Source organism: Oncorhynchus mykiss, chromosome 16 (genome assembly GCF_013265735.2).
Source record: "Oncorhynchus mykiss isolate Arlee chromosome 16, USDA_OmykA_1.1, whole genome shotgun sequence".
Lineage (NCBI taxonomy): Eukaryota > Metazoa > Chordata > Actinopteri > Salmoniformes > Salmonidae > Oncorhynchus > Oncorhynchus mykiss.
In genome coordinates, this window is record NC_048580.1 from 6,414,494 (window position 1) to 6,426,733 (window position 12,240).

Here is a 12,240-nt window from a genome sequence, read left to right on the forward strand (position 1 = left end):
ACAGACTCAGTGAGCATAGTCTTGCTATTGAGAAAGGCCGCCGAAGGCAGACCTGGCTCCCACAGAGCACAGAAAGAATTTGTACAGACTCAGTGAGTATAGCCTTGCTATTGAGAGAGGCCGCCGAAGGCAGACCTAGCTCCCACAGAGCACAGAAAGAATTTGTACAGACTCAGTGAGTATAGCCTTGCTATTGAGAGAGGCCGCCGAAGGCAGACCTGGCTCCCACAGAGCACAGAAAGAATTTGTACAGACTTAGTGAGTATAGCCTTGCTATTGAGAGAGGCCGCCGAAGGCAGACCTGGCTCCCACAGAGCACAGAAAGAATTTGTACAGACTCAGTGAGTATAGCCTTGCTATTGAGAGAGGCCGCCGAAGGCAGACCTGGCTCCCACAGAGCACAGAAAGAATTTGAAAACAAATCAAACATCGATAATATCTGTCAGGTGAAATAGCGCAGTGTGCAATCACAGCAGCAAGATTTGTGACCCGTTGCCATGAGAAAAGGGCAACCAGAGAACAAACAACATTGTAAATTCAACCTATATTAATATGTATAATTACCTACTGAACGGTACGGACTGAGCAGGTACCACCATCGAATGAAACGGTGAGACAGAACAGGAAGGTAAAAATATCCACATGGGGCAGCAGGTGTCGGAGAATACGGTGATGATGCGCAACCGTCGGACAAATGTCACCATGGACAATTTCTTCACTTCACCGTCATTGGCGAACAAGATGCCTGCGAGCTCAACCCCCCCCCCCTCTGCGCTAAATAAAGGCACCTGCACAGGTGTTGCAGGTGTTGCAGCCGTCTGGCGCACGAGCTACGCGAGAGACCTCACGAGTCCGGCGCACGAGCTACGCGAGAGACCTCACGAGTCCGGCGCACGAGCTACGCGAGAGACCTCACGAGTCCGGCGCACGAGCTACGCGAGCTACACTGAGGTTACGGTCATGTTTAAGGCCACTGAGGTTACGGTCATGTTTAAGGCCACTGAGGTTACGGTCATGTTTAAGGCCACTGAGGTTACGGTCATGTTTAAGGCCACTGAGGTTACGGTCATGTTTAAGGCCACTGAGGTTACGGTGATGTTTAAGGCCACTGAGGTTACGGTGATGTTTAAGGCCACTGAGGTTACGGTGATGTTTAAGGCCACTGAGGTTACGGTGATGTTTAAGGCCACTGAGGTTACGGTGATGTTTAAGGCCACTGAGGTTACGGTCATGTTTAAGGCCACTGAGGTTACGGTGATGTTTAAGGCCACTGAGGTTACGGTGATGTTTAAGGCCACTGAGGTTACGGTGATGTTTAAGGCCACTGAGGTTACGGTGATGTTTAAGGCCACTGAGGTTACGGTCATGTTTAAGGCCACTGAGGTTACGGTCATGTTTAAGGCCACTGAGGTTACGGTGATGTTTAAGGCCACTGAGGTTACGGTGATGTTTAAGGCCACTGAGGTTACGGTGATGTTTAAGGCCACTGAGGTTACGGTCATGTTTAAGGCCACTGAGGTTACGGTCATGTTTAAGGCCACTGAGGATACGGTGATGTTTAAGGCCACTGAGGTTACGGTCATGTTTAAGGCCACTGAGGTTACGGTCATGTTTAAGGCCACTGAGGTTACGGTGATGTTTAAGGCCACTGAGGTTACGGTGATGTTTAAGGCCACTGAGGTTACGGTGATGTTTAAGGCCACTGAGGTTACGGTCATGTTTAAGGCCACTGAGGTTACGGTCATGTTTAAGGCCACTGAGGTTACGGTGATGTTTACCGCCACTGTGATGTTTAAGGCCACTGTGATGTTTAAGGCCACTGAGATGTTTAAGGCCACTGAGATGTTTAAGGCCACTGAGATGTTTAAGGCCACTGAGATGTTTAAGGCCACTGAGATGTTTAAGGCCACTGTGATGTTTAAGGTCACTGAGATGTTTAAGGCCACTGTGATGTTTAAGGCCACTGTGATGTTTAAGGCCACTGTGATGTTTAAGGCCACTGAGATGTTTAAGGCCACTGAGGTTGTCATCTGACCACGTGTGTTGCTGACCGTGCGTCTTCATGGTCGGGGTATTTTTTTTTTTTTTTTATTAAAACCTAAAAACAAGCCGCTAGCATGTTACAACTATGAAACATCTGTTGGAACAAAACGATAAGACTAAACAGTTGAATTTGTGGTTTTGTTCTTACATATTGCCTACAGTAACAAACTAATGAAAATGCTATTTTGCTATTTTAAAATGAGACAAAAAACATCGTATTGTAATGTTACTACTTAACACCTTCAGATGATTATTTTAGCAATGGCATATGAGAAATGCATTAATTAATGTTAATTAATGTTAATTAATGAATTAATGTTAGAAAGTTGCCATCAGAATGATGGTCCCTACAGGCCTAGAAGTTTCCGTGTTAAAAGGAATTCTGCTTCAAATGATTTTATTGCTGTGAAACTCAGTTAAACATTATCATGACAGGAGACTGATTACACACACACACACAGCTCTGATCACGCTCCTGTAGTTAGGAGGCTTCTATTCAACGGGGTGACACAGAGAAGAGGGTAGCATGACAGGGGAAGCAAGCTTTACACCCACGCACAAACACACTGCTGAATGAGCTGACAGCAGAGAGAGGAGCAGCTGGCTGTATCAACTCAATAATTCTCCTAGAGAGAGGAAGGAAAAGAGAGCGAGAGCGAGAGCGAGAGAGAGAAAGAGCGAGAAAGAGACAGAATCAAGCATATATAGAGAGAGGAGAGAAGAGGCCATAGAGGGATAGAGAGAGTTCCATGTGAGAGCAGGTTTAGCCCTAACAGGTTAGGAGAACCTCTACCCGAGTGGGGTTGAGACCGGGAGACACAGAGACAGCTGTCCCCTTGTCCAGATATCGCCTTGGCATCAATGAACACACAAGTAGCAATTCAGAACAGACAGAGACAGAAGTAGGTTCTCTGTACGCAGTTGACCTGACACACAAAGGTGGGGAGAGAGACAGAGACACAGAGATTGAAACTCTGCATTCAGAATTCTGCAAAACCATCCTCTGTGTACAGCGTAAAACACCAAATAATACACGCAGAGCAGAATTACGCCGATACCCTCTAATGATCAACGTCCAGAAAAGAGCCGTTAAATTCTACAACCACCTAAAGGGAAGAGATTCACAAACCTTCCATAACAAAGCCATCACCTACAGAGAGATGAACCTGGAGAAGAGTCCCCTAAGCAAGCTGGTCCTGGGGCTCTGTTCACAAACACAAACACACCCTACAGAGCCCCTGGACATCAACTAAATTAGACCCAACCAAATCATGAGAAAACAAAAAGATAATTACTTCACATTGGAAAGAATTTACAAAAAAACAGAGCAAACTAGAATGCTATTTGGCCCAGGTGTGGAGACGGCAGGTATCCTAGTGGTTAGAGTGTAGGGGCGGCAGGTAGCCTAGTGGTTAGAGTGTAGGGACGGCAGGTAGCCTAGTGGGTAGAGTGTAGGGACGACAGGAAGCCTAGTGGTTAGAGTGTAGGGACGGCAGGTAGCCTAGTGGTTAGAGTGTAGGGACGGCAGGTAGCCTAGTGGTTAGAGTGTAGGGACGGCAGGTAGCCTAGTGGTTAGAGTGTAGGGACGGCAGGTAGCCTAGTGGTTAGAGTGTAGGGACGACAGGAAGCCTAGTGGTTAGAGTGTAGGGACGGCAGGTAGCCTAGTGGTTAGAGTGTAGGGACGGCAGGTAGCCTAGTGGTTAGAGTGTAGGGACGGCAGGTAGCCTAGTGGTTAGAGTGTAGGGACGGCAGGTAGCCTAGTGGTTAGAGTGTAGGGACGGCAGGAAGCCTAGTGGTTAGAGTGTAGGGACGGCAGGTAGCCTAGTGGTTAGAGTGTAGGGACGGCAGGTAGCCTAGTGGTTAGAGTGTAGGGACGGCAGGTAGCCTAGTGGTTAGAGTGTAGGGGCGGCAGGTAGCCTAGTGGTTAGAGTGTAGGGACGGCAGGTAGCCTAGTGGTTAGAGTGTAGGGACGGCAGGTAGCCTATTGGTTAGAGTGTAGGGACGGCAGGTAGCCTAGTGGTTAGAGTGTAGGGACGGCAGGTAGCCTAGTGGTTAGAGTGTAGGGACGGCAGGTAGCCTAGTGGTTAGAGTGTAGGGACGGCAGGTAGCCTAGTGGTTAGAGTGTAGGGACGGCAGGTAGCCTAGTGGTTAGAGTGTAGGGACGGCAGGTAGCCTAGTGGTTAGAGTGTAGGGACGGCAGGTAGCCTAGTGGTTAGAGTGTAGGGGAGGCAGGTATACTAGTGGTTAGAGTGTAGGGACGGCAGGTAGCCTAGTGGTTAGAGTGTAGGGACGGCAGGTAGCCTAGTGGTTAGAGTGTAGGGACGGCAGGAAGCCTAGTGGTTAGAGTGTAGGGACGGCAGGTAGCCTAGTGGTTAGAGTGTAGGGACGGCAGGTAGCCTAGTGGTTAGAGTGTAGGGACGGCAGGTAGCCTAGTGGTTAGAGTGTAGGGACGGCAGGTAGCCTAGTGGTTAGAGTGTAGGGGCGGCAGGTAGCCTAGTGGTTAGAGTGTAGGGACGGCAGGTAGCCTAGTGGTTAGAGTGTAGGGACGGCAACAAGCCTAGTGGTTAGAGTGTAGGGACGGCAGGTAGCCTAGTGGTTAGAGTGTAGGGACGGCAGGTAGCCTAGTGGTTAGAGTGTAGGGGTGGCAGGTAGCCTAGTGGTTAGAGTGTAGGGACGGCAGGTAGCCTAGTGGTTAGAGTGTAGGGGCGGCAGGTAGCCTAGTGGTTAGAGTGTAGGGACGGCAGGTAGCCTAGTGGTTAGAGTGTAGGGACGGCAGGTAGCCTAGTGGTTAGAGTGTAGGGACGGCAGGTAGCCTAGTGGTTAGAGTGTAGGGACGGCAGGTAGCCTAGTGGTTAGAGTGTAGGGACGGCAGGTTGCCTAGTGGTCAGAGCGTTGGACTAGTAACCGAAACTCCGAGCTGACAAGGTAAAAATCTGTCGTTCTGCCCCTGAACAAGGCAGTTAACCCACTGTTCCCCGGTAGGCCGTCATTGTAAATAAGAATTTGTTCTTAACTGACTTGCCTAGTTAAATAAATTAAATACACAATGGCAGAATACCTGACCACTGTCACTGACCCAAACTTAAGGAAAGCTTTGACTATGTTCAGACTCAGTGAGCATAGCCTTGCTATTGAGAAAGGCCGCCATAGCCTGTCTTCTCTTGAGAGCCAGGTCTGCCTATGTGCTCACTGCCCACAAAAGGTGGAAACTGAGCTGCACTTCCTAACCTCCTGCCCAATGTATGACCCTCAGATTACACAGATCCACAAATAATTAGAAAACAAATCCAATTTTGATAAACTCCCATATCTACTGGGTGAAATACCCCAGTGTGCATCACAGCAGCAAGATGTGTGACCTGTTACCACGAGAAAAGGGCAACCAGTGAAGAACAAACACCATTGTAAATACAACCCGTATTTATGTTGATTTATTTTTCCTTTTGTACTATAGTCACATTGTAACAACACTGTATGACATATGGAACTTCTGTGAGTGTAATGTTTACTGTCAATCTTCATGGTTTATTTAACTTGTTTTTTAAAATCTATTTCACATATGTTTTGGCAACGAGACAGACAGATGACAGACAGAGAGCGAGAGAGATGACAGACAGAGCGAGAGAGAGAGAGAGGACAGACAGAGAGAGCGAGAGAGATGACAGACAGAGAGAGCGAGAGAGATGACAGACAGAGAGAGCGAGAGAGATGACAGACAGAGCGAGAGAGAGTGAGAGAGAGAACTGTGCCCCTTCACTGTGATGTATTACGTGTCAGTCTGTCTCAATACCTGAGCATCTTTGAACATCTTCTTGAGTCCCTTCTGCATCTGTTTGAGTTTACGTGACTGGACTCCGCTGTAGGACAGCAGCATGCCTCCAAACTGTCTCTCAGTTATGCACCCATCCACTGGGTCGTTACGCATAAACTGGAGAGGAGAGAGGGGAGAGGGGGGGGGGAGGGGGAGGGGGGGAGAGAGTGAGAGGGGGGGAGAGAGAGGAGAGAGGGGAGGGAGAGAGAGGAGAGAGGGGAGGGAGAGAGAGGAGAGAGGGGAGGGAGAGAGAGGAGAGAGGGGGGGAGAGAGAGGAGAGAGGGGGGGAGAGAGAGAGGAGAGAGAGCGAGAGGGGGAGAGAGAGAGAGAGGGGGGGTGAGGGGGAGAGAGAGAGGGGGGGAGGGGGGAGAGAGAGAGAGGGGGTGGGGGAGAGAGAGAAGAGAGAAAGAGGGGGAGGGGGGGAGAGAGAGAGAGGGGGTGGGGGAGAGAGAGAAGAGAGAAAGAGAGACAGAGAGGTTACTATTATTATCCATTATAATTATATTATCTCCATAGAGGAACTCTGGAGCTCTGTCAGAGTGACCTTCGGGTTCTTGGTTACCTCCTTGACCAAAGCCCTTCTCCCCCGATTGCTCAGTTTCTCTCCCGATTGCTCAACACACTGAAGCCTCAGTCCCCTCATCCAGCTGGTCCTGGGGCTGAGTTCACTAACCTGTTCTACTAACACACTGAAGCCTCATTCCCCTCATCCAGCTGGTCCTGGGGCTGAGTTCACAAACCTGCTCTCCTAACACACTGAAGCCTCATTCCCCTCATCCAGCTGGTCCTGGTCCTGAGTACACTAACCTGTTCTACTAACACACTGAAGCCTCATTCCCCTCATCCAGCTGGTCCTGAGTTTACTAACCTGTTCTACTAACACACTGACGCCTCAGTCCCCTCATCCAGCTGGTCCTGAGTTTACTAACCTGTTCTACTAACACACTGAAGCCTCATTCCCCTCATCCAGCTGGTCCTGAGTTTACTAACCTGTTCTACTAACACACTGAAGCCTCAGTCCCCTCATCCAGCTGGTCCTGGGGCTGAGTTCACTAACCTGTTCTACTAACACACTGAAGCCTCAGTCCCCTCATCCAGCTGGTCCTGAGTTCACTAACCTGTTCTACTAACACACTGAAGTCTCAGTCCCCTCATCCAGCTGGTCCTGGGGCTGAGTTCACTAACCTGTTCTACTAACACACTGAAGCCTCATTCCCCTCATCCAGCTGGTCCTGGTCCTGAGTTCACTAACCTGTTCTACTAACACACTGAAGCCTCATTCCCCTCATCCAGCTGGTCCTGGTCCTGAGTTCACTAACCTGTTCTACTAACACACTGAAGCCTCAGTCCCCTCATCCAGCTGGTCCTGGGGCTGAGTTCACTAACCTGTTCTACTAACACACTGAAGCCTCAGTCCCCTCATCCAGCTGGTCCTGAGTTTACTAACCTGTTCTACTAACACACTGAAGCCTCAGTCCCCTCATCCAGCTGGTCCTGAGTTTACTAACCTGTTCTACTAACACACTGAAGCCTCAGTCCCCTCATCCAGCTGGTCCTGGGGCTGAGTTCACAAACCTGTTCTACTAACACACTGAAGTCTCAGTCCCCTCATCCAGCTGGTCCTGAGTTTACTAACCTGTTCTACTAACACACTGAAGCCTCAGTCCCCTCATCCAGCTGGTCCTGAGTTTACTAACCTGTTCTACTAACACACTGAAGCCTCAGTCCCCTCATCCAGCTGGTCCTGGGGCTGAGTTCACAAACCTGTTCTACTAACACACTGAAGTCTCAGTCCTCTCATCCAGCTTGTCCTGGGGCTGAGTTCACTAACCTGTTCTACTAACACACTGAAGCACAATCAGAATAAACCAAATTACAACACAGTCTAAATAAAACTACATTGCTTATTGGGAAACACAAACACAAAGCAAAATGCAGTGCTATCTGGCCCTAAATCGACATTACACTGGATAACTATCTGACCATGGTTACTGATCAAAACCTTGACAAAGTACAGGCTCAGTGAGCACAGCCTTGCCATTGAGAAGGTTTCCTGACAAAATGTCAAAAATATAAAACAATTAGAGAGAGTGTCATTTCCCCAAATGTAAAACCCTTATTCAAAGTTTCAAAGACCTCTCTGATGAGGATAGGCTACCCGTCCTGTTGGGGGGGGGGGACGCAGAGAGCTGTGGGTTGGCAGCGCACTACATTGCTGTCTGCCATAAGATGAGGGACAGTGTCTGACAGACCAATCAACCTGCACATGTCCTCTACTGTATGCTTATTGTTATTGTTGAATGTATGGTTATTTTGACCCTTGGTTATTGTTGTTACTGTTGTCCCGTTGACAATATTGATTCTTATTATTTTCATATTGTAAATATCCAACGTGAGTTAAAGCAAATTGAATTGAAAGAAAGAAAAGAGAGAACAGGAGGACGAGAGAACAGGAGGACGGGAGAACAGGAGGACGGGAGAACAGGAGGACGAGAGAACAGGAGGACGGGAGAACAGGAGGACGAGAGAACAGGAGGACGAGAGAACAGGAGGACGAGAGAACAGGAGGACGAGAGAACAGGAGGACGAGAGAACAGGAGGACGGGAGAACAGGAGGACGGGAGAACAGGAGGACGAGAGAACAGGAGGACGAGAGAACAGGAGGACGAGAGAACAGGAGGACGAGAGAACAGGAGGACGAGAGAACAGGAGGACGAGAGAACAGGAGGACGAGAGAACAGGAGGACGAGAGAACAGGAGGACGAGAGAACAGGAGGACGGGAGAACAGGAGGACGGGAGAACAGGAGGACGGGAGAACAGGAGGACGGGAGAACAGGAGGACGGGAGAACAGGAGGACGGGAGAACAGGAGGACGGGAGAACAGGAGGACGGGAGGACGAGAGAACAGGAGGACGAGAGAACAGGAGGACGAGAGAACAGGAGGACGAGAGAACAGGAGGACGGGAGAACAGGAGGACGGGAGAACAGGAGGACGAGAGAACAGGAGGACGAGAGAACAGGAGGACGAGAGAACAGGAGGACGAGAGAACAGGAGGACGAGAGAACAGGAGGACGAGAGAACAGGAGGACGAGAGAAAAGTAACAAGAGAGAGAGGGTTTCTAAAGTGGATGAATTAACCTAGGAAGAGCTTCTGGCTCAGCGATTACCACCTCTTAGAAAGAGAACGAGAGAGAGGAGGAGGAGGAGGAGGAGGAGAACTAAACAAAGAAGAAGAAGAATCCACGTTAGAACACTGCCGTGTCACAATGATCATATCTCCCTCCACCAATCGAACGTTGAGAGACTAACATACGAGGAGGACAACTCCGCCTGCGTTCCCATCAGAGCACCAGACCACAACATCATTACAGGGACTGTGGTTTAAACAGGAAGTAATTAACCGTGATTACAGTGATAAACGAAATTGTCCTGCACTGATGTGATCCCTTTATACAGAGTGCAGTGTACTGGCAGTTTGACAAAAATAACACTGTTTTTGTGTCGCAGCTTTTCAGCAGCGCTGTGGAGGCAGAGAGTAGGTATGTGGGGGTATAGACGAGATAGGGGGACAGTCACTGTGACAATGAAGGAACAAAGGCTCAGACAGCCTCCTCAAGCACTGACACCTCATCAATTCACCCCCCCCCCTACACACACACTTCCCTCCCTACCTTCCCCGTCTCTCCATACTTCCGTGTCCCTCCCTCCCACCCTGTCTCAGTCCTACCCCCTGTCCGTTTATCCTCTCTTACCGCTCTGCCTTCAATCTCTCCTCCTTCCTAGCTTCCTGTTTCTGCCCCGCCCCCTCACCTCTAGTTTAAGGACATCGTGTTGCAGTTTCCTCTGGAACTCCAGGAAATGGCCGATGGTCAGTTTGCCCTTCAGGTCGGCACCTGAACAGAGAAGAAAAGGAAGCCCTTTTCACTCCAAGTGTTTCATCCATCTCATCTTTCAGTTTATTACCTCGGTTTTTGATTTATTTAAGGCTATTATTTAATATTTTCCTTACATTAGTTTCTGTGACGAGCTGACTGATTTATTAACTGACTGACTGGCTGATTGAGTGACTGGTTGAGTGACTGACTGACTGGCTGGTTGAGTGACTAACTGATTGACTGACTGACTAGTTGTTTGAGTGACTGGTTGAGTGACTGACTGACTGATTGATTGATTAACTGACTGACTGACTGACTGACTGGTTGGTTGGTTGACTGACTCGCTGACTGATTGACTGACTGGTTGACTGACTGACTGGTTGACTGACTGACTGGACTGACTGGACTGACAGGACTGACAGGACTGACTGGTTGATTGGTTGGTTGACTGACTGACTGACTGACTGGTTGATAAATTGGTTGGTTGATTGACTGGTTGGTTGACTGATTGATTTACTGGTTGATTGATTGGTTGACTAACTGACTGACTGACTGACTGGTTGATAAATTGGTTGGTTGATTGACTGGTTGGTTGACTGATTGATTTACTGGTTGATTGATTGGTTGACTAACTGACTGATTGATTTACTGGTTGATTGATTGGTTGACTAACTGACTGACTGACTGACTGGTTGATTTACTGGTTGATTGGTTGGTTGACTGACTGACTGGTTGATAAATTGATTGGTTGACTGACTGACTGACTGACTGACTGGTTGATAGATTGGTTGACTGACTGACTGACTGACTGACTGGTTGATAGATTGGTTGACTGACTGACTGACTGACTGACTGGTTGATAGATTGGTTGACTGACTGACTGACTGGTTGATAGATTGGTTGACTGACTGACTGACTGACTGACTGACTGGTTGATAGATTGGTTGACTGACTGACTGACTGACTGGTTGATAGATTGGTTGACTGACTGACTGACTGACTGACTGGTTGATAGATTGGTTGACTGACTGACTGACTGACTGACTGACTGACTGACTGACTGACTGACTTACTGGTTGATTGATTGGTTGACTGACTGACTGACTGACTGATTTACTGGTTGATTGATTGGTTGACTAACTGACCGAAGAAGTATGTGGTAAGAGCGGAGCTGCAGCCGCCAGTCTTCAGGGTGTTACCCGTAGTGGAGCGGTCCCGGTGACGCATCCCCATACTGGTCTGAGACCTGATGATACTCTGGACCTGAGGAGAGAGAGAGAGAGATGTTTACTGTATAGGTTTTATTGTTGATTATCTACTTTACTTGCTTTGGAAACTCTGGACCTGAGGAGAGAAGAGAGAGAGAGGGTTAGAGGGAGGAGAGAGAGAGAGAGAGAGAGGGTTGGAGGGAGGCGAGGAGAGAGAGAGAGAGGGTTAGAGGGAGGCGAGGAGAGAGAGAGAGAGAGAGAGAGGGTTGGAGGGAGGCGAGGAGAGAGAGAGAGGGTTGGAGGGAGGCGAGGAGAGAGAGAGAGAGGGTTGGAGGGAGGCGAGGAGAGAGAGAGAGAGAGAGGGTTGGAGGGAGGAGAGGAGAGAGAGTGAGGGTTGGAGGGAGGAGAGGAGAGAGAGTGAGGGTTGGAGGGAGGAGAGGAGAGAGAGAGAGGGTTGGAGGGAGGAGAGGAGAGAGAGAGAGGGTTGGAGGGAGGAGAGGAGAGAGAGAGAGGGTTGGAGGGAGGAGAGGAGAGAGAGAGAGGGTTGGAGGGAGGAGAGGAGAGAGAGAGAGGGTTGGGGGGAGGAGAGGAGAGAGAGGGTTGGGGGGAGGAGAGAGAGGGTTGGGGGGAGGAGAGAGAGGGTTGGGGGGAGGAGAGAGAGAGAGGGTTGGGGGGAGGAGAGAGAGGGTTGGAGGGAGGAGAGAGAGGAGAGAGAGAGAGAGGGTTGGAGGGAGGAGAGGAGAGAGAGAGTTGGAGGGAGGAGAGGAGAGAGAGAGAGAGAGAGGGTTGGAGGGAGGAGAGGAGAGAGAGAGAGATGGAGGGAGGAGAGGAGAGAGAGAGAGGGTTGGAGGGAGGAGAGGAGAGAGAGTGAGGGTTGGAGGGAGGAGAGGAGAGAGAGAGAGGGTTGGAGGGAGGAGAGGAGAGAGGGTTGGAGGGAGGAGAGGAGAGAGGGTTGGAGGGAGGAGAGGAGAGAGAGAGAGGGTTGGAGGGAGGAGAGGAGAGAGAGAGAGGGTTGGGGGGAGGAGAGGAGAGAGAGGGTTGGGGGGAGGAGAGGAGAGAGAGGGTTGGGGGGAGGAGAGAGAGGGTTGGGGGGAGGAGAGAGAGAGAGGGTTGGGGGGAGGAGAGAGAGGGTTGGAGGGAGGAGAGAGAGGAGAGAGAGAGAGAGGGTTGGAGGGAGGAGAGGAGAGAGAGAGTTGGAGGGAGGAGAGGAGAGAGAGAGAGAGAGAGAGGGTTGGAGGGAGGAGAGGAGAGAGAGAGAGATGGAGGGAGGAGAGAGAGAGAGAGATGGAGGGAGGAGAGAG

At 49.9% G+C, this 12,240-nt stretch overlaps 1 protein-coding gene across 7 annotated transcripts in view; it reads right to left on the reverse strand.

Annotated features, from left to right (window-relative positions):
• micu1 (mitochondrial calcium uptake 1) overlaps positions 1–12,240 on the reverse strand; it is a 104,729-nt gene that overhangs the window by 17,242 nt on the left and 75,247 nt on the right. For all 7 annotated transcript variants that reach the window (XM_036946048.1, XM_036946047.1, XM_036946045.1 and 4 more), the window contains 3 exons: positions 10,877–10,994; positions 9,667–9,749; positions 5,834–5,971 (listed from right to left, as the gene is read on the reverse strand). In XM_036946048.1, coding sequence (XP_036801943.1) covers positions 5,834–5,971; positions 9,667–9,749; positions 10,877–10,994 — 339 coding nt within the window. The remainder of the gene's footprint in view (positions 1–5,833; positions 5,972–9,666; positions 9,750–10,876; positions 10,995–12,240) is intronic.